Source organism: Aplidium turbinatum, chromosome 16 (genome assembly GCF_918807975.1).
Source record: "Aplidium turbinatum chromosome 16, kaAplTurb1.1, whole genome shotgun sequence".
Classification (NCBI taxonomy): domain Eukaryota; kingdom Metazoa; phylum Chordata; class Ascidiacea; order Aplousobranchia; family Polyclinidae; genus Aplidium; species Aplidium turbinatum.
Genome location: NC_137487.1, coordinates 20,933,384 through 20,954,849, shown reverse-complemented (window position 1 = coordinate 20,954,849; position 21,466 = coordinate 20,933,384). Strand labels below are relative to the sequence as shown.

The 21,466-nt window shown below is 38.0% G+C and overlaps 2 protein-coding genes, 1 non-coding gene and 1 pseudogene across 5 annotated transcripts in view; 2 read left to right on the top strand and 2 right to left on the bottom strand.

Moving 5' to 3' along the window:
• Positions 1–14,859, top strand: part of LOC145785062 (low molecular weight phosphotyrosine protein phosphatase-like) — a 122,462-nt gene extending 107,603 nt beyond the window's left edge. Inside the window, exons 2-6 of one of the 3 annotated variants that reach the window (XM_082596769.1) lie at positions 6,408–6,462; positions 7,328–7,401; positions 8,547–8,731; positions 11,002–11,110; positions 14,684–14,859. In XM_082596769.1, the coding sequence (XP_082452895.1) occupies positions 6,429–6,462; positions 7,328–7,401; positions 8,547–8,731; positions 11,002–11,110; positions 14,684–14,761 (480 nt within the window). In that variant the 5' untranslated portion in view covers positions 6,408–6,428 and the 3' untranslated portion in view covers positions 14,762–14,859. Of the gene's footprint in view, positions 1–6,287; positions 6,463–7,327; positions 7,402–8,546; positions 8,732–11,001; positions 11,111–14,683 lie in introns of those variants that run through there. The other 2 variants (XM_082596768.1, XM_082596767.1) reach the window with 2 other exon arrangements.
• LOC145785874 (folylpolyglutamate synthase, mitochondrial pseudogene) lies at positions 2,016–3,521 on the bottom strand (annotated as a pseudogene).
• Positions 14,860–14,968: 109 nt separating the features above from the next.
• Positions 14,969–20,277, bottom strand: LOC145785061 (hippocalcin-like protein 1). The gene is made up of 5 exons (XM_082596766.1): positions 20,141–20,277; positions 19,247–19,370; positions 18,896–19,041; positions 18,332–18,410; positions 14,969–16,089 (listed from the first exon to the last, which is right to left on the bottom strand). Exons 1-5 carry the CDS (start codon positions 20,246–20,248, stop codon positions 16,004–16,006), a joined length of 543 nt encoding a protein of 180 aa, XP_082452892.1. The 5' UTR covers positions 20,249–20,277; the 3' UTR covers positions 14,969–16,003.
• On the top strand, positions 18,447–18,553 carry LOC145786032 (U6 spliceosomal RNA). Its single transcript, XR_014291255.1, has one exon. It is a non-coding gene; the product is annotated as a U6 spliceosomal RNA (small nuclear RNA).
• Positions 20,278–21,466: the final 1,189 nt, after the last annotated feature.

Here is a 21,466-nt window from a genome sequence, read left to right as displayed (position 1 = left end):
GATTGAATATACTAAACAGTTTGGTTGTTCATCAAAATTTTAAACTTAATCTTCTTTTGTTTCTGAGAGGCGCATGTGACCAAGCACCAATTCCTTAATCCGCTCATCAAACCTAAGTACCCTGACTTGCCATACATGACTGCTTTACAAGCAACAATAATTCAATCCGGTTCTTGCAGTTAAGCAACATATTTTATGGAAGTCTTGTAGATTGCTGTTCAGGGGCTTTCAGTGGATGGCCTAAAATAGGTTAACCTCGGTGACTGGGTCGTTCAAATCTTAGCAAACCAGGCAGTAGTTTGAAGTCTCTGCAAGCATGCGACAAAGGCTTTCTTGAACAAATCGTTGGCAATGCATTTGATAAACGAATACCCAAAAAGAACATTTCATACACGAATGTTCAAACGATTCTTCCGTTTATTGAAAATTTTATTATTTCTTCGTTCCTTGCTAATAACTTGGTTATCACCAATCAGCAGCACAAATACAGTACAATAAAGCATTCCTGGAAGATACATTTCCAGCATCACATCGCCAACAATCCTATGGTTAGACAAAATAAAAAAAATATCACCACAATACAATACGACTATGCAACGAATAGACACAAGCCACCAAATGTGAAATCACAAAGCACAGTTGCCAACTGGGTAGAAAGATTTGAGGCGGCTTGGGTCTAAGGTTACAAACAAATGGCGCTACTATTTAATGCACTTGGTAGATTAATATATTGACCAACATTGAAACTTATTTCATTATGAAAAGTTAAGATTTGAACTTATTTCGTGTTTTCAACACGCTTTCTAATTAAATTGGGTGCTGGTAAGTGACCTAGCTATAGAAAGAAAATTTTAGGGGTGGCGAAGCAACTTTTGGGGAGCAAACGTCATTATTTACCATGGCACAGCGTTAACATGTTGTAATAGTGTCAAAACATTTTTTGTGGAGAGACAAGACAAAATTTTGGAGAGGCGATTGCTCTCCCAAGCCCCCTCCGGTGGCTACATCTCTGGTGCGGCTTAGATTTGCGTAAGCTTTAATTCGGCGCTGGTCTACGATATAGGGCGTGGCCACGACATGATCACAAACCCTTCAAAATATTATGGCCAAGGAATCAATTGCACGCAAAGGGGATGCTCTTCTGACAAAGTATTACAATCTGAAAACACGTTACGCTTGTTCCCGAATCCTTATCTGTCCATGTTTACCATATTTCCTTTTATTGTGTTTTTCAATCAATCAATCAATGTTTTATTTATTTGTCAGTAACAGGAACATAGGTACATGTTTGAAATATGCAATATACACAATAAAAAAGTTACACAAGTTCCCATACCGACAGGGAGACAACGAGACGACCATACGATCTACTAGTCAATTGCCACCCGACGGAAATTACGATTTTGCCATTTAAAATAAGCTTACAAGAGAAAAAATAAAACGTTGAAACGTTCCCGCGCTTCAACAACAACATAGGCTACGCAGAAAAAAAAAACATATTGATGATAACGTAGGCCTAAACCATGCATTTTTCATTCAAGTCATTCAATTATATTAATTATTTGTAAGGTTATGAGACATGGAGTTTCACAAAAGAAATTAGGCGTCACATTGAAGCAGATGATATATTGTTTTTATGAAAGAATGCTCTGGACTTCATATACTAGTCATATTACACATGCAAAAGTTTTAAAGCAGGTACATCAAGATAATGAACTATTGAACAGCATAACTCAAAGGCAATTCAGATTTCTCAGTCACATCACCAGGAAAGTAGAATTGAAAGATCTTTGTCTAAGCGGTCGCTTATTCAGGAGACGTGCTCGTGGCAGACATAACGAATGACATTTTTATCTCATTCCCAACAAAATAAATCAATTATAGCCAACCAAGAACACTTTGGGATACTGCACATTGCACAATATAGGGAACGCTTGAAAAAATTACAAACTGAACATCTAGTTAATCAAACACCGTATCGGGCTATGACACTGTATAGTAGTAGTAGTGGTTTTCTAATCATACAGATCTGGTTTTACAACTCTCAAAAAGGCTCCAATAACACAAGAGTTCCCTGCCACCAGCACTTGAAGATGCTCGGCTGAAGGTCTTGCAGATACTTCAGGGCAACTTCTTGTCATCTCCAATGACTTCTTATATAGTTCAGGTTCTCTATCCTTTGCTAGCCAACAAACGGCATCGGCGACTGTCTCAAACACAAAAGGACTCGGAGCCTCTTGTGGAGGATTTTGATCTTTCCAAAGCTTCAACCAATTGCTCCGAATTGTGGATGCCTGCTCCATTCGCTCTTTTTGAGTGTATTTATTTTGGAATTGATCATGAAAATCTGAGGGCATTAAAGTGACTGTGTTTGGCACAAAAAGAGAACAAGAAAAGTTGCAATTAAGCAACCTGGCCAAGAGGCTGTATACGTTCCTGTCCTTCATGATGTAGAAAGCTAAGATCTTCTTACAATCTTTGTTCAGTTTTGATTGTTCTTCAGCTGATTCTTTGTTGAACCACTTTGCTGCGCATGATAGACTTTCCATTGTATGAGCATTATCTATATAAAAAGTTATGAAATCAAATTTAATTATCTGACATCTCCCATACCATTGGCAGCTTGCTAATCCTTTAATGAAATGCTCATCTAATGAAAGTGGTAAAGTGGGCAGAATTGTTGACTTTTGGTTTAGCCAGCAATAGACCAACTGCACGGCCAAAGAAGCATTTAGCTTCTGATGTGCACCAGGTAGTCCCAGTTTAATTTCGGAACAACTTTTACTAAAGTAGTTATCAAAGCTAGGAACCACTTGTAAGCTTGTTCCAACATCTTTTGCTCTTTGGTGCAAAACTGTCATAGCTTCCGGAGGTTGTTCAACCGTGAAAGCAGGAGCGTTGCTTTTAAATATCCCACCTTTGTGCCAAGCTATGGATTCCAATGTGTTTCCAAGAATGTCCACGTGTTCAATTCCAAGAGAAGTTACTCCACAAACAACAGGATTTTTTATGACATTTGTTGTGTCAAATTCTCCTCCTCTACCGACTTCTAGAATCATCACTTCTACTGGTTCATGTTTGAAAATGAAAAAAGATAAAACAAGAATGAAATCAAAAAAACTTGGATGGTTTGTCTCATCTTCATCACTTGTCTTCTGCAAAATTCCATAAACCTTCCAGAAATATTTTGTGAAAGCTTGATGTGAAATCGGCTTCCCATTGATTTGTATTCGTTCTCTAACCTCAATCAAATGAGGCGAGCAAAATAGTAAAGTGGAAATACCATTGTGTCTCAAAATACTTTCCACAAATGCACAAGTCGACCCTTTTCCTTTAGTGCCGCTAATGTGAATGATTTTCATTTTTGCAATGTCTTCATCTGTGATTTTAAGTTTACAGAGCAGTTGTCTTGTATTAGCTAATCCAAGTCCTTCTAACTTTTGCTTTGCAGGAAGTATATAATTTTTCAACTGGTTCAATGTTTTTATAGCTTCAGAATACTTTTTATCTTGACTTGCCATATTAGGTTAAGAATTGTGCGATGATGGTTTACTATAGTAACTTCTAACAAATGCAAAACCGATTTTGATGCAAATTTTTTTTAATCATTGATCTACATTTCGAGGCCACGTATTTCCTAGTGGAAGAAATTTAGGTAGAAAAATTGTGCCAATAGATTTGTCAATGCTCGCTGTAGTCGTGTGTCATTCATGTTTTAACATATGCCCATACAAATAAAAAAAGATACAAGCTGAGATCAAAGATATAATTTGTTGTGTTATTTTTTTATTTTAGCTTTGCATTCTTTTTTAACCAAGCTATTTTAACTTGCTTATTATTATAAAAGTGTTGAAAGGCAAAAATGTTTGCAACTACATTTTTCAGAACAATATCCCATGGACCACTTTTTTAACCGACATCAAAAAAAGGCCATTTGTCAAAATGGTGTTTCACATAGCCTACGTCCGGGAACTCTGTGTTTAGTCCTTTGTCACTTTAGGATGTTCTCTTAATTTCCACACTCAACCAAACTTCTTGCTGTCGATTTGAACAACTAAAAGCTGAATGGAGACCAGTAGCGGATCTAAAAAAGGAGATTGAAGAATGAAGAAGATATTTGAAAGAATCTAAATTCGCAAGATCAAATAAACAATGAAAATTTCAGGTGTTAGTATGAAACAATTGCAGCAGGAAGCTTGCCCTCAGCAAACAAGACGATACGGTCCTAATAGGACTAATAATGTTTTCTTTTCATCAAGACGCACACCTAGTAGTTGACAAAATTTATCAAACTAAAACTAGACTTCTCTTGAAGTTTGAGTGGCAAGTCTATGTTTAACCCTATATTGCCTGAGTAGCGCTGATTAAGCACTATGGAAGGTACTAAAATCAGCACTAAAAGCACCATGAAACGAACGAATTATCAAGCCTATATGGCCGTTCACGTAATGGCAGCCGAGTAGATTGCAAAAGGCTTACTTCAAACAAGTTTAATGCCTCTATCACGAGCCAAATTAGGCCTAGGCTAAGTCTTAAAAGTTTTTACTCATGTAAAAATACTCCCACACATGATTTTAGCTTAAGGACCACAATACCTATGATTCGGCATTGGCTAACCTTTTTCGAACCATAGGTTATAGCTTATAGTCTAAACAAGCTGTGTTTCGAGCTTGTTGTAGGCTATGCCACTTTATAATTCACACCCATGGTGAGTGGACCAATGTCTCTGCTAAATGAAAAAGAAGTGGACAGTTGCCTAATGGTAGGCTATATAGACGTGTGTTTGGTATAGCCTATAAGGCCTACATAGATATGAAAGTGTGAGCACTCACCAAGTTCGTTATTGTGATGTACCGTAGCCTATAAGACTCTGTTCAATAAATGTTGTTCAACAAAATATGTTTAACAAATACTGCTAAATTAAATGACATTAAAAGTAGCCTACTCTGTCCATCAAATCTTAATAAACTTTTGAAACATTACTGGTATGGCTTGCTTCATCAAAAACTCATTCTAGGATGTTAAAGAACTATTTACGGCATAGCAAGTTAATGCAATACTAACTATTTGATGCTTTATTGAGAAAAAATCTGTTACTTTTTGTATGCTGTATACTTTTATGCTTCTCAGACTCCAAAACAACTTATTTTGTACCCTACTAACTTAGGCCTATAGCCTGCTGATGTCTACTTAAGATCAAAGTGTTATGATGTTGCCTATGAATTGTTGTAGTCTAGGCTACTGTACAAAGAAGGTTGAGGTTTTTGTAGTTTTTCCCTGTAGGCCTATATATTTTTTCTCCTTCATGAAATTCCATACGGATGTGTAACATATATGCATATCTGAAGCAAATAATAAATAAATTTTCATCACAAAAATAAAATAAGTCGAAAACCCTAAACCTTGCAACTCTACTTCCTAGTTGGAGAAATTTCTGGAGATTAAATCTCAAAACTTGAAAACATCCAACGCACATAAACTAGATGTGAAGAAGGTCGTTACGGTAAGAAGATAATTTCTGCCCGATACCAATAAGATCCACAGGTCACAAATCAAGAAGCTTCTAAGAAAAAAAACACTAGCTTAGCCTATAGGCTACCGAATACCGGTACGGTACATCCAAAGAATGCACGCTCGCTTCTTCAATCAATCAGTCATCAATCATTTTATTTTTCGTCATTAACGCGTCCGGGAAGAAAAAGATACTAACTACAAAAATCGATATAGACCTACCAGCACGTCAACGAACGGGAAAAGGTGGCAAAACCTTGAAAGGTTTAAAACGTTCCTGAATGAAAAATCATGTAGTAGGCTATATATCAGTAGTTAGCACGGCCACAAAACCCAAAAAAACAAATGGCAAAAAATAAAACAAAAACAGGTTCAGGTTCACAGGCCTCTAAAATCATCCCGAGCCAGGGTACAAAAGTACTCCTGAAACCCCCCTGTCAAAGTTACAGCCTGTGAGACGTGACAGACATGGTTTTCTGAGGGAATTTGTTTGAATTTGTTTCGGTGGGCAAAACAAATTTAGCGTTTGAAGGGCTTGTTGATTCATTTTGGTTTCGTTTCATTTTGAACCGACATTTGTGAAATAGTCTTCATACAATTTCTGGTTCAATTTTTTTTATGACAATATTTAGAGTAAATAATTGAACTTTATACTACTCTTGGGCTTGTTTTCGCTTGTGACGATTGCGCTGATGTGGACCGTGTGGTGGTAATTTGTCTGGAATGAAAAAATCTGGCAACACGGTTTAAATGGATTTGCATTTGATTTTAATCTTTTTAAAATCTGTAATATCGGGACTGATTTGTGAATTGTGATCTTCTGAGATGCATCAATTGTGAAAACCAATTTGATTTTTTTTGCTAGATTGTATTTTGCCTTCCACACCGAACCAACAACTTAGCTCACTGCATTTGCCATGTCTCAAAGTTCTGCCCTATTTGTTTGTTTAGGTACGCCGGTAGGCAAAGAACACATATTTGATTGATTGATTAAATCTTTATCCTCGGACTGGGAAAGCTTCTTGCAAAGCTTAATCCTTGCAGTTTTGCATACTTGTAGAGGCTTTGAATCACTGACGCAGGCATGGTCACCGAGATTGACAGAGTGAAGTTTCCGTTTGTTGAAGTCTTTTTGCAGGGGAATTAATTTATTCTATCCAGTCTGTGTCTTTGATCCATTTGAAGAGTTGATAACATTTTTGAACGGATAAAATTGCTGACAGTGACATATTTTGTTTGTGCTAGATTTTTTAAAATATATTTGTTTCAGGGATATCTAAAGAAAGGGATACAAAGGCTTTTAATATGTCTGACAGTAGAAGGGCTTCTGTTTATCGTAAATAATCTCTGTTTACCGTAAAATGACAATTGGCACCGATAGTAATTTAATAAATCTTCTTAAGATAACCTGCATTGCGCTATTAGCATCAGGCCTGGATACTCACTGCATGCTCATGGTTACTTGTTAATTCAACTAGGCCTACACGCCTACACATATAGCCTACTTGGTTTACATCTAGCCTACCGCAAAGGCTTGGTGAAGAAAAACAGCTTACTGATAACTTTCCGAATATCTTAACAAGTATTCTTTAAATATGCTCTACATAATATTTGCTAACGGTCTTCTGTAGCTGACTGTGCCAGCTGCACTACAAAATTTTCCGCAATTTTGAAAATAACTGCATGTTTCACGCGCTACAAATTACAGCCCTGGTAGTGTCATTAGAATAAGGTAATCGCTGTGAGCCTTCGCATCCCTTTCTTTAGATATATATCCCTGATTTTTTTAAGTAAATCACATACTTTTATTGTTCAGGAAATATTTGTCGATCTCCGATTGCTGAAGCCTGCTTTAAGCAGTTTCTGCATGAAAGAGGTATCTTGAAAAATGTAAGTCAACTTTAATTTTCAAATCATTGCTTATGGTTTGTTCCATATGTAAAAGTTTATTCCTCACAACCCACTTTGTCAGTCTGAGGGAAAGATCTGTGTTCAAACGCAGTGGCGTAGCTAGGGGGGGGGGGGGGGGCGGCACGTCTGGGGGGCGGCACTTTGGAACAGGACGTTTTGTTTTTTGTTGTTGATAATACAAAAGTACACGGAAAATAAAAGCAAACAGAATGGCAATGTTCAAAATAGTGGCGTAGCCAAGGGGGAGGAGGAGTTTGGGGGTTACAACCCAACCTTTGGCACGCATGTGACGTCACGATATTGAGAATGATGCTTTCAGTCTCTATGTCTCTAAAACAAAGCTTGCCTAATTTTAAACGAAACTCCATTAAAAGAGCGAGTTTTGCCAATACCAAACATTCAAATATCTCAGCCAGGAAGTAGCATCAAGAAAACATAGAGACTTAGCTTTATTAAGTTACCGAAAAATTCCCAAGAAAACATGATCTTATCCTTTTGCTATGCCACCGGACAGCACCATTTTACAGGAATATTTATACTAGGAGATTTATACCCACATTTTTGTTGAAAATGCTCTCAGAATGCACCAAATCCAAAGTAATTTTTAAAAATCCTCCCCCTTTCAAAATTACTGGCTACGCTACTGGTTCAAAACATACAATAATTCCACTTTTAGTCAATTAAAAAAATTTCATTTTCACATGCTTTTTCTTGAGGGGGCGGCAAAATCTGAATCCGCCCCGGGCGGCACATTTCCTAGCTACGCCACTGTTCAAACGTCATCTTGTAATTTGCGGTACGGTAACAAGAAGTGCAGATGTGATGCTGTGACCATTTTCTTTCAATTAAATACACAAACTATGTTGGAGAAGTGATAAAGTTTAAGGAAAATTATTTGTTATGTTGTGATGAGTAACCAGAAAAAAACAACAATGCAAACCTGATTGCACAATCATAAACTTAAGTACTGTACTCAAGCATATACATATGAAGTACAAATTTCATGCTTGAGTGATCCTTGGTTCCATAGCCATAGTATCCTAGGCTATGATTTCTTTATTGTTTGGTATGTTATTTGTCTTTGCATCAGCTGTCAAAAAGAAATTTTGATTGTTTTTCTTTAGTGGAAGGTTGACAGCGCAGCAACCTCCCGGTATGAGATTGGCAGTCCACCCGACCCTCGTGGCCAGGCTTGCATGAAAAGGCACAACACTTACCATCATGTAGAGAAGCATAGAGCTCGTCAGGTCACCACTAATGATTTTGAACATTTTGATTATATATTTGGAATGGATGAAAATAACATGAGGTTTGTCGTGTGACTTCATTATTTTTTACAGAATGTATGAGTTGCGCTGTTTTCTAAATTTGTAGCCTTTGCTTTTTCTTTTAAAAGCATTTTAAACTTTTTGAAGGTAGAGGCTAGTTTCCTGTACGGTACTGTCAAAAATAAAATACTTAAAAAATTGTTTTCAATATTGTGCACAAACTGCTTATTACACATGGGTCATTCCATGCCAAATGAGCAAATTTTTTGGAAAAATTACACCACATGTCATAGATTTTATTGAAATTTGGCATACTTGTAGATGTCGAAGAAATATAAAGAATGCAAAAAAAAATTTCAAACATTGGTGGAGTTATGGGCATTGGAAAAATCACCATTTTTGCCTGTTCCACTTCAGTGATTTTGTCCAATTTCCTATAGTATTTCTAATTTCTTATCCTACGATCATACAATATGGCTGAAAATTGCTAAACAGACATTTTAAGATCCAAGGAATCCAAAAATGTAAACTAAAAAGTTGACAGAGAACTTCTTTATATGATTATAAAGGTTTCAACATGCTACATGCATTTTTCGGAGGCCAAACTTTGGGGGCCTATAAAAAAAATGGGTATAAAAATTAAGAACTGAAATTCACATGTTTTATACGTATACCAATACACTTTTATGTCAAATAAAAAAATTGAATTAATTTTGATAACTACTATGATAAAAGTTAGATTTTCTGACTTGCAAATTTTGACCTTTTTTACACTCATTGTTTAAGATTTTTGTCTATGACATCACAATTTACATTATTGCTTGTTGATGACATCACAATTTACATATTGTTTGTCATGACAATTGTTATGTAGCTCATGAATGAATTGAATACTGGTAATACACTAAGGTTTAGTGCAGTAGGCCATGCACCATAGTAGTGGTAACTTGTAGAGTTATTGAGTTAATTACTCTTTTAACTGTGATTTCAATTTTAGGTTGTCCTATTAGCAATGTATTATTCCTAACATGCTCCACAGATCTTGCAACCAGAAAAGATACTTTTCCCACTGTTCAAATGTTCAAAGCCCGTCTACCTGCTTGAAGCAGAGAAATGTCAAGGTTCATAATAAACATGTTCATCTGTTTCTGCAAGTCCACCAATGTCCAAAAACCCAATGCTTCTAGCAAAGTGAATTTTTATGGTACAATACCTTATTTTTTTCCAATGTCATAATGCTGTGATGAATCCATAACAATTGTGTTATTGTAAAACTAATGTAGTAGCCTACTAATAATATGATAACTACTATAGTGCATGGCCTACAACGTTAAACCTTAGTGTATTACCAGTATTCAATTCATTCATGAGCTGCATTATGACAAACAATATGTACATTGTGATGTCATCCACAAGCAATAATGTAAATTGTGATGTCATAGACAAAAATCTTGAACAATGAGTGTAAAAAAGGTCAAAATTTGCAAGTCAGAAAATCTAGCTTTTATCATAGTAGTTATCAAAATTAATTCAATTTTTTTATTTGACATGAAAGAGTATTGGTATAAGTCCAATACATGTGAATTTCAGTTCTTAATTTTTATACCCATTTTTTTTATAGGCCCTCAAAGTTTGGCCTCCGAAAAATGCATGTAGCAAGTTGAAACCTTTATAATCATATCAAGAAGTTCTCTGTCAACTTTTTAATTTACATTTTTGGTTTCCTTGGATCTTAAAATGTCTGTCTAGCAATTTTCAGCCATTTTGTTTGATCATAGGTTAAGAAATTAGAAATACTATAGGAAATTGGACAACATCACTGAAGCGGAACAGGCAAAAATGGTGATTTTACTAATGACCATAACTCTGTTAATATTTAAACTTTTTCAAAATTTTTTTTTGTATTCTTCATATTTCTTTGACATCTACAAGTATGCCAAATTTCAAAAAAATTTATGACATGTGGTGTAACCCATTTGCTCATTTGGCGTGGAATGACCCACATGTAATAATTGAAAATAATCGTTATCAAAACAGATATATAGATTATATACGTACAGTAAGATGCTGTGGGTTCACTCAATAACTAACTGTACTCCCATTAAATGAGACCAAGATTTCTATGCTCCACATTCAGTGTTATTTTAAATTTCTGTGATGGAACGAGATTTGACGAAAATCATTAATAAATAATAATTTTACTTTTGGACTTAATTGAGCTCGTGAACCATATATACATTGTGTTTTAAGTTTTTGCTACGCCCACAGATGTTGTGTGTTACCATGTCTTACTGTATCTAATTCATTGCAGAGACTTGAAGAGAATGGCTCCTAAACAGAACCATAAAGCAAAGCTCCTCCTCTTGGGATCATTTGATGATGACAAGTCGTTCCAAGGCATTATTGAAGATCCTTATTATGTGAGTCTGTGCATCTGGAAATAATAGGAAATATTTGCAATTATCACGCAATTTGTCACCAAGTTATCTAGTGTGAAGTTTCCACAGTTGAACTTGATGCCTGCAAACTATTTCATTTAGTTGGTTCTATTGAATAGAGATTAGTGTAAGTCAATGGTCGGGAACCTTTTTGAGTAAGAGAGTCATTAAAGCTACATTTTTGGAAATACATTTCCGTGAGAGCCATAGGTTATACTGTAATGCTTTAACACTTAATACAATTAACACGTGGTGGCACTAGTGAAGTTTTGAAAGTGGGAACGCGTCTTAGCAAGAGGAAAAAAACAGCGGGGGGGTTTGGGGGTTCTCCCCAACCAAAAAAAAAATAAAAAATTACAATTAAGTTGGTGCATTCTGAGCACATTTTCAGCTCTAAATTGTAATGAAAAGTTAAGATTTAACTTTTGCGGTTTGCGCTTTAGAAGATTTTTTTTTTTTGTGAGCCAGATACCGTCTTCAAAAGAGCCATATATGGCTCACGAGCCATAGGTTCCCGACCCCTGGTGTAAGTGGAAAATAATGTCACAACTGAACATGAGGCACAATGAGGTTTGTGCAATATTTGTCATTCTTGTCTGGGTTGGTAATTAATACGAGACAAAAGCTTTTCGTTTTTTTGATATCGTTTGCATTCAAATAAATATAGTTGCTTACGCTCATCCGCTTGTTAGGATTTAGCTGAGTGGGGATTGTCTTGTTTGGTTTCCCTATAATTTTGAAAAGTCACTTCCTTGCTGATCATGTAATTCCTTCATATTTTTATTCTTCCTGTTTCTTGGAAGCCGTTGTAATATCAGAAATTAAGTGTGTCACCAAAACGTACTATTATACATTTTGTGATTTCCAGCGGTCTCTTTTCAATTTGTGCCACAAGCCCAATGTATATTTGAGAGCACAAATTACTTAAATTGCACTTTTGAGTACAACCAGCAAGTCCCAGTTGATGTCGATGTTCCTACCACGAAAACTTTTTTTTTATTGTTTTTAACAATAATACTTCAAGGAGCAAAATGACTTGAATGACACTTGCTCTTGCCAGCCTGAAGAAACTTATATTATGACCAGTAACCTACAAACACCAACTTATCTTATATCGATTTTTGTAATTAGTATCTTTTTCGTCCCGGACGCGTTAATGACGAAAAATTAAATGATTGATTGATTATAGAAGAAATGTTTTGTTTCATTTTTATTGAAGAACAAAAATCGATTAAAGGTCCAATCGCTATTTGCTACATTTTGGTATGCAAACAATGAATGAAGGAATATGAATATCGTGCGACATAGTTGCGTTTGTACAGTTGGTGGCGGAGTGATTAAAGGAACCGATCGGAGCATACCATGGGCGTATTTGAAAATACAAGTTCACACAATAGTGCGGTCAGTTGTGTAGTTTCATGCTGTTTTTATGTGTTCTGCTGCTTTTGTCTGTTTTGTTGAATATACATTTAGACAAGTGACAATATTTCTTGGCACCATGAGAAAGAGGTTCCCTTCATAGTCTAGTTGCAATTTATTTGTTGCATGATTTAATGACGACTTCAATCCGTTGACATCAAATGCCGTAAACAAAATATTGTGAGTCCACCCGCTTAATAGACCCAAAATCATCCGGTTCCATGATGGGCTTAATAAGCGGGGACTACTTCAGCGGCATCCGATGTAAACAAGCGATTGCAAATGGATTCGGTGCATTCAATTATGCAATGGATAGGTTGCACCCGAATTAGGATTGAGCTACCATGGCCCCTTTGTCAGGGTATAAAAATTGTTCAAAGGCATTTTTTTACACGAAACTACACAATGGCCGGTTACTATTGTATTCAATTGTTAATCGCGTCTATCATGAAATGCCACAAATACAACGTAGCTCCACATTCCACGCTTTTTGACTCACTCATTTTTGCTTTGCTTTAAAATTGTGGAATCTGTATAAGCCCGCAGGCTCGTAGTTCTTTCCTGCGGTTCTCGCTGCTTTCGTGCCTCTCTTCATAACCTTTAGGATGAAATTCCACAATCCACAGAGTACTTGATCGCCATCTGACATTGCGTTATATACGTGGTTTTGCGTCCTTTTCGTGTGTACAAATACCGCTTTGCAACCTGTGTATCGTGATTGGAACCTCCGAGCGACACACCTTCAATTAAACCAGGGCTTTTAAGCAGCTGCCACCATGGTGTGTGACTTTATACTTCAGTAATATGTGTGGTTGATATTGCTAATTTCGGGCTCCGGGATTGTCAACCTTTAGTTCTGGTGTTATTTAGTTGGTGATCTCACTTTTGTTGTCGGTTGGAAGCGATCATGGATTAAGTTCAACGTTGGATTGGTCCACCTCTGTTTGGTTTCTGTTTAATATTCCGTCTGACATGATGCTTGCTGTGTTTTTCACCTTCACGTATAGACTCAAAATAAATAAGAATGTGGAGCATTGAAGACTGCGTGTCCTGGTTACCCCTCGCCACCATCGTGCCCAGGGGTGTTGTCGTGACGACGGCTACATATAAGCGAGCGTCTCAACATACGACACGCCGCGTCCGCCTCACAACTACAAGAAAAACGGTAAAATAAGTTTCAGAATTCAAATATCTTGGTTCGACGGTTCATGAGAGCGGAACAAGTGAAAAAGAGGTGGCAGGCAGGATGGGAAGCGTGGAAGAAAATAACAGAAGTCATGTGTGACAGAAAGGTGCCAGAAAAGCAGAAGGAGGAATGTCGGTAGTAGCCCTGACGAAAACACAGGAAGGAAAATGCAAGTGGCAGAAATGAAAACGTTGCGATGTTGAGCTGAGAGAGACACAGCTTCAATGGTTGGGTCACGTCGCAACGAGAGACGGAGATTATGTGACAGAAGATATGGAAATAGTGGGAGTGAATGAGGAAGATACTGTTGACAGAGTGATGTGGAGGACTGTTACCTGCATCGGCGACCCCTCTTGAACTGGCTATAAGTTACAGCTAAAATAAAAACATTATGAAAAGCCACAAAACGTCACCTTTGACCTCTGTTTTGCATTGTTACGTTTAATTGTAATTTTTGAAGTTTATGATTCCAAGCCACTGCACAAACACAATTTTTGCCGCACAATAATTTTATTCCTTTATTATTTGAATGGCCAAATGTAGGTCATGGCGATTGGACCTGAACCCTTCTGGTCAGGCTACAACAGCCCAAAAATTCTTCTAAGTTAGTTTGCTAGAGTAGATGAAGGCAACTTGCACTTTAGAATACGAGCGTTGCAGTCTATTCGGTGAAATTTATTCAACTCTGGGCCATTTCAAGGGTCTGACCTTTTAACTACAACCAGGTCCGTTGAGTATAATTCGGGCCCAAGTATAGATTAGATCCTCAGCTCTCTGACCAAGGCACTTCTAAGAAAAATGCCGCACATCCAAATGATACGATATGGCTTCGCCAAGTTTCCAGCCCTTTGGAAAGGGGCCCTAAATTATGCCGGTACTCTTTCAAAAGTACCTTCTGGACTCCCCTATCAACGCTGACTGTGTTGCACTAACCGACGTGTACGTTACAGAGCAATGATGACAAGGAATTTGAAGTGGTATACGAGCAATGTGCTCGATCGTGCAAGAATTTCTTCGCCCAGCTGTGACCACTCTCGGCTTGATACTTCTAGAATTATCTAATGCTGCTGCCACTGCTGGTGTTGCAAATATTTAATTATTTCAACGAAATACAATTTTTCATTTTTGTGCGTATAAGGTAGGCCTACTGTCTTCTGGCACTAACCCCCTTTTTAAACCTTGTAGTTCTGGTGTCGGTGCTACTTTTGTACGAGCCTCTTGATGATTAAATCTTTATCCTGGTAGTTTCGCATACTTGTAGAGGCCTTGAACCACTGACGCAGGCCCGATCACCGAGATTGACAAAAGTGAGATTGAGAATTATTCCATCCATTAGATACTGCTGAATGGAGAGCAGTTCTTGACGTGCGTTGCTCAAGCACCACCACGAGAGTCAAACCAGCGCCGCTTGATCTCAAAGTTTCTTATGCGAACCATCGGGGCCGATCTTCTTGAACCAGACTTTAACACGCCACTAAAGGGCATTTTAACCTCATTTAAAAAGACTTGCAGACATTTTGTGCCAAAATATCGTCCGTTTCCTGAACTTAAAGTAGCGCATCACAATATGTAACAAGCGGCGCTCTAGTTAACAGTCTATAAAAAATGTAACGCGCACTTTGAGCTGACCTTGGAAGGCTCCGTTCAAATCAAAATAACCTTAAATTCAGATGTCTGACTAAAAAAACTGCGAAATAAGTTGTGCGCTGCTACTCGGGACAAAGTATTAAAATGAGTTGCTCATCTCGAAATCAAGCGGCGCTGGTTCAGCCCTCAGGGTGTGCGCTTGAGCGATTCATTTCAAGACTGCTCTCACCGAGTGGATGGAACAATTCACAGAAACTAGCTATGGGAAAAACTTCTCTGTAAATCTCGGTAGGCTATTAAACCGATCCTGCGTCAAAAGTGTCAAGGAGGGAATAAATTATCAAAAGCTTTGTCAGTACGAAGATAAAGATTTCAAAGCAAGGTGATGGGCTTTCCCTTAAAAGGTCAAACGACATGAATGATACGGTTTACGACCAGATGTCCCGCTGAGGGAAAACTTCCATATGGAACGTACATGGGGTAAGCGAGCGGAACAGAGTGGGACGTCTTGTTCATAATGTAAACAGCAGCGCCCCATGTAGGGAACAATGTGCAATACAAAGCGTCATGGAAAGAGCAATTAACATGACAATAATGTCGCTCAATAGCAGGTGGGGTGGGTCTACAAGTGAAATGCAACAAAGTATGCTCGCGAACACGGCCAACGTGAGGTGATAACACACTCAGCAATTCAACGTCCTTTTTAGGAATTCTGTCATTTCTTTATTTTCGTAAACTCCTTTTCGGAATTCCGCCCATGATAATTGACCTGAAAAGACAAAAAAATTAATTTTAAGGTTAGCCTTATGTGGCTTCCGTTCGCTTATTAAAAAGAAGTCGCTCTCCAGTCCACAACACAGTATGTCAGTGCAACATTAGAGGAAGGTAGCCTACAACAGCAGTGCTAAGCCGTGGCCGAGTGGTTAGCGCGTTGGGCTCGCAGTCGAGAGCCTGCATGTTCGACTCCAGCCACCCGCACTTGCTGTTGTTTCTCTGGGCAAGAAACTTTACTATAATTGCCTCTACCTAGTGATCGATTTCGAGTAATGGGTAGTACCAAATTTAAGTCATAAGTACAGTAGACAATCGGAAACAGACATTGCCGTCGGCTGCAGCGTGGGTCAGGTGTATGTCTTTCCCGCAATGCAGGATAAAGATAAACAAACAAACAGCTTACGAATCCGTGTATAAATTAGCTTGACTCCGTGCCAGATTTTCAATTACACTGCAAAGGTTGGGGCCACAAAGTTTAGGGGCTTCAAAATTCATTTGTAACCTACCACTTGGTACATATTTAAAAACGTTTAAACAAAGTGTAGGCTATACCGGTTCTGATCTCCTTTTAGGGCAGGGCTTCCCGATTGGGGGTGCAAAAATTCACCGATGAAGTAGAGCTATACCGTATATAAAGATGGATTTTGTTTAACCAGGGAGGTAGTGATTATCTCTCAGAATATTCTATGTTGGCCTATGCAGCACAACAACAAGAAAATACCACCCAACAAGTTGGTGATGACAATAAGGCTGTGGTCCGAAAGTCACGTGATTGGTGGCGGGATAATGTGATAATATTATGCCAGCACTTTGTTCATTGTTGGCAATTTCTTATCGTACACATTGGGATAGAACGCGTTTTATGCGAGAACGAAGTTTTTCACGTTATAGACTGTGGATTGACTTACGAAAAGGAAAGTGTCAGCTACTAGTCAGGCTAAAAACAGAACTGATATTGGCCTGACTTGCAACTGAATTGGTTTTTCTGTCGATTTGAGTACGGTATGTGAAGTTGGGCTGATTGGCCATTGGCATAACACGCCGGTGGCCCTTGCAATAAAGGAATGGCAGAGACAGGAGAAAAGTCAAAGATCTTGATTAACGCCATTATGTTCTCAGTTTGTGTTATTTCTTTATTCGCTTTTGCATTTTTTGTGATTGCGTTGTTGAAGGTTGCCCTTTTTCCTATTCGTTAGCCATATAAAGGCCGAGCTGCTTTTCTGTGTTGTTTTGTTTTCGTACGTATTTGGAATTTTTTGTCAGAACCATACTCCACTTCAAAACCGGGGGTGCGAGAATGGCTTCATCAATCCCATGGGGTGTGGGGTGATAAACGAATCGGGAAGCCCTGCTTTAGGGTGAAGCAGGCTGTCAAGGGTCTAGACAGCAAGGTTAGTTATTTTTACATTGACTCAACGTCTGTGGACGTTGAATCATTGTAAAAATGACGAATTTTGCTGTCTGGGGAGAGTGATTAACTATATTTGATTTAATTCGCTCTGCTTGGCATTGAGCACTTTTTGTAATATTTATTGTTTATTGAAGCCTATTCTGTACATTTGTGGAAATTTGTCCTGGTAATTCATCAGAAGCAGTAGCGTTGACAGGGGGGGGGGGGGGGGGGGGTACCTTAGGACAATAGTAAACCATCTCATACCAGGATAGAAGTAGCACTAAGTAAATTTTAATTTCTCATTTTCGAAATCTGGGCTACACTTTTTTCCTTTAGTCTACGGCTCATGCTTTTCTTCGATGGTCATGTGTAACCTGGTAATTTACCGAGTTCAACACGGTCGCAACACTTCATTTAAAAGTGAACAAAATCTTTAAACATTTCAAAGATGGATGTTAAAAAATATATATATATATATATAAAAAAACAATGAAAACTATCAATACTACAAAAAAGTGCTCAATGCTAAGCAAAAAAGCAAAGCAGAGCAAATTAAATCAAATATAGTTATTACTATCTGAAGCCTTTACAAATTGTTTCACCTAACGGATCATCAGAAGGTCTTGTATTCAAATAGATTCTATTTGAATACAAGACCTTCTGATGATCCGTTAGGTGAAACAATTTGTAAAGGCTTCAGATAGTAATAACTATATTTGATTTATATATACATATATATATATAATATATATATTTATGTAAATTTACCACCAACCAGGTCTTTGTATTAACTGGGCTAATTGCTAAATTTCAGTTTAAAAACACTGAAGATCAAGACACTCACCGTCCTGGTTCCTATCCAAAGTGTTGAAGATCTCTTTCGATGTGTTCATATCTTTCTGGCGGCAGACGGCGTACATTGCCTGCGTCACAATGCGATGTTTAACAATATTGTGTAGGTACTTGCTTCGGCAGTACATATACTAAAATTGGAACGATACAGAGAAGATTAGCATGGCCCCTGCGCAAGGATGACACGCAAAATCGTGAAGCGTTCCATATTTCTTTAAAAAAAAAAAAAAAAAAACAATATTGTGTAGGAACGATCTACCTGGCGTCAGCTGAAAGCTGCGTAGGCTACTCATTGTAGAGCAACGCGTGGTTCTGCTCGACGTACCAGTGTAGTTTTCACGCATCACGCTAGCCATTAGGCTAATATTACACGTTCAGCAAAATTTTTCTCGGCAGTCTCATGGGCGAAACACGTGTCTATTGCTGTCAGCTCTTGCTGCACTTGACTGTTGAGAAACACGTACTCGACTGTAGTCTATAAAACAATCAATTGGAATTGCTGACAAAATATGCAACTTTGAACATTTAAACAACTAGAACAGGTCTCGTGACTTACTGATAAAATTTCTTGAAGCTCTGATTGGCTGATGAAACCATTTCCATCTACGTCATAGATCTTGAACGACCAATAGAGCTTCTCGTCGAAAGTCCCCTTGAGGGTGAGGGAAAGCCCGATTATGAACTCTCGAAAGTTGAGAACCCCTTTAAGTTACAACCAGAACCTACTGAAGTCAATTCTTTTTCAGGGCTTTGTAAACCCAATAACCTCAAGCATTGTAGGCCTATTAGTTTTTGAAGACTTTTTAAACAAGTTTTTATCACTTTTTTTAGAAAAGCTTGTTCTAGTTATACTGTATACCACAATTTACCCTTAACCGACAATTCTCGTGGTTGGAGCATAACTCACCGTCATGATTGACGTCATAAGTCCTGAACACGTGATCAGAGAATTGCGTTGCGTCACCATCGGGAAAAAAAGATTGGAAAATTTTGATAAAGTCGGATTTTGTGAGTCTCCCATGTTCCGAGTCCTAGGATAAGAAAATAAACAGAAAATATAAAGGCAATAAAATGTCTATGACAAACCTTGAGCTCAGTTTCTGACACAACCGCCCCGTTAGCGCAAAGGTTACGGTCCCGACTTAAGATTATGCGACACTGGTTCGACTCTCGGGGTGTGCGCTTGAGCAACGCATTGCTCTCCATTCAGCGGCACCAAGTGGATGGAATAATTTTCCACCAACAACACTTCAACAATCAGAAAGCTTCACTCTGTCAATCTCGGTGACAGGCCCTGCGTCAAAAGCCTCTACAAGAATGAGAGATTGCCAATAAGCTCTAAACAGGATTAAGCTCTCAAAGTAGCTTTCCTAGTCCGAGAATAAAGATCAAATCAATCAATCGCGAGTATCGAACCAGCAACCTTCACTTTTCAACGTCAGCTTAAATCTCAAACTCGCATTTGCATACTTGTAGAGGCTTTGAACCACTGACACAAGGCCGGTAACCGAGTTTGACAAAGTGAAGTTACCGATTGTTGAAGTGTTATTGTCTACAAATTGTGGTGTCGTTGAATCATGAGCAATTCTTGTCTTGCTCGAGATCACACCAAGAGAGCCGAACCATCGCGAGACTTCAAAAACTTTCTTCATTTATAGGCTACTTGTTCGAAGACACGTGCATATCAAGTGAGCTGTATCGGGTCCAACATCTTTGGTTTCAAATCAATTCTTCAAGGCCAATGGAAAGGGTAGTTTTGCCTAAATAGAATGTTTCAAGCATTTTCAACTTGCTTAGTTACCTTTTTGAAGTCACAATACCATTCTTGCAATTCCTTGTCGTTGAAATCAGTCATGCGCATCAGGTCTTCAACAGCTTTCGGTTTTAAATGACTGCCTTTTTGTCCCATTGCTATTTCTACTTCGTAAAAACAATAAATAGAAATCCTGTAATAAAAATTTGTTCAGTGACCGTTTCTCAAGCAGAAAAACAATGCTGTCTTTTCCTTTGACGCAGAAAAAAGTTGCCGCATGCATTTTTTTTACAATTTATTGAAATTTGTCGGTCTGCGGGGAATGGTAAATAGGAAAATTTTGTGTTTTGACTTAGGCATTGTGTAAAAATCCCCTTCATTTGGAAAACCGAGAAACTTGAATGAAGTGGAGACATTGGAAATTATATCAATACGCCAAGATGCTAGGAACAAAGTTAAGATAAATTTTTAAGGGTAAAGTCACTGGTGGATATCAGGCTAACACTGACCAAAGCAATAAAGCAAACATAACTGAGGGCTCACATTGGTAAAAAATGTCGTGTTTTGGAGGCAATGTAATTTCAAAGAGAGAATCCCAATTATTACACTCAACTTGTCGTCTTTACCTATAAGCTGCGACTATAAAAACAACACGCACGGTTACCCAGATGGTAAAATCCATCATTTTTACGTTGATTTGATGTCTGCAAAAGCTGTATCAATGTAAAGTGATGGATTTGCTAGTTTAAGACCAATAAAACAAATTGGCTGCACAATTGTGAAGCCAAAGTTTTTTTGTCTTGCCTAGGCTTACACCCGGTGGTTGAAGATTTAGATCAGTGGTTCTTAACCGGGGGTGCACGCCCCCTTGGGGGGCGTCAACCACTTTTCATGGGAGGCTAATTGTTTTGCAGTGATTTCAATGTTCTAAATTATTTTTTGTCATTTATATGAACTGGAAATAACAGCCAGGGCTATAAACAGACGGAGCTGTTGTCGCCTTTGTTCTGGAATCTGGTTTCGTTATTCAAGAAAACGAAAAGAACAAAAGTTTTAAGTGTTGACACTCATTGCGTAATTTATCGAAGAGCAGGGGCTCTATCCACTTTTAGAATTTGGGGGGGGGAGGTGATTTTACGACTGTGGGCTAAAATCGTCTTAGTCATTTCAACTACAGTAGGCTACTCCAATGAGTGATCACCCCCTCACCCCCCTTGGATAGAGCCCACATCGAAGAGCCTCAGCATCCGAAACTTTACCTCCACTGAACAACAAAGGGTGTCCAGAACTTAATTATGAAGGTAATTAACTTTGCAAAAGCTGATTGGTTTATAAAAAGTTGGAGCTCTTGCAGTTACTTCTCAAGTCAAAATA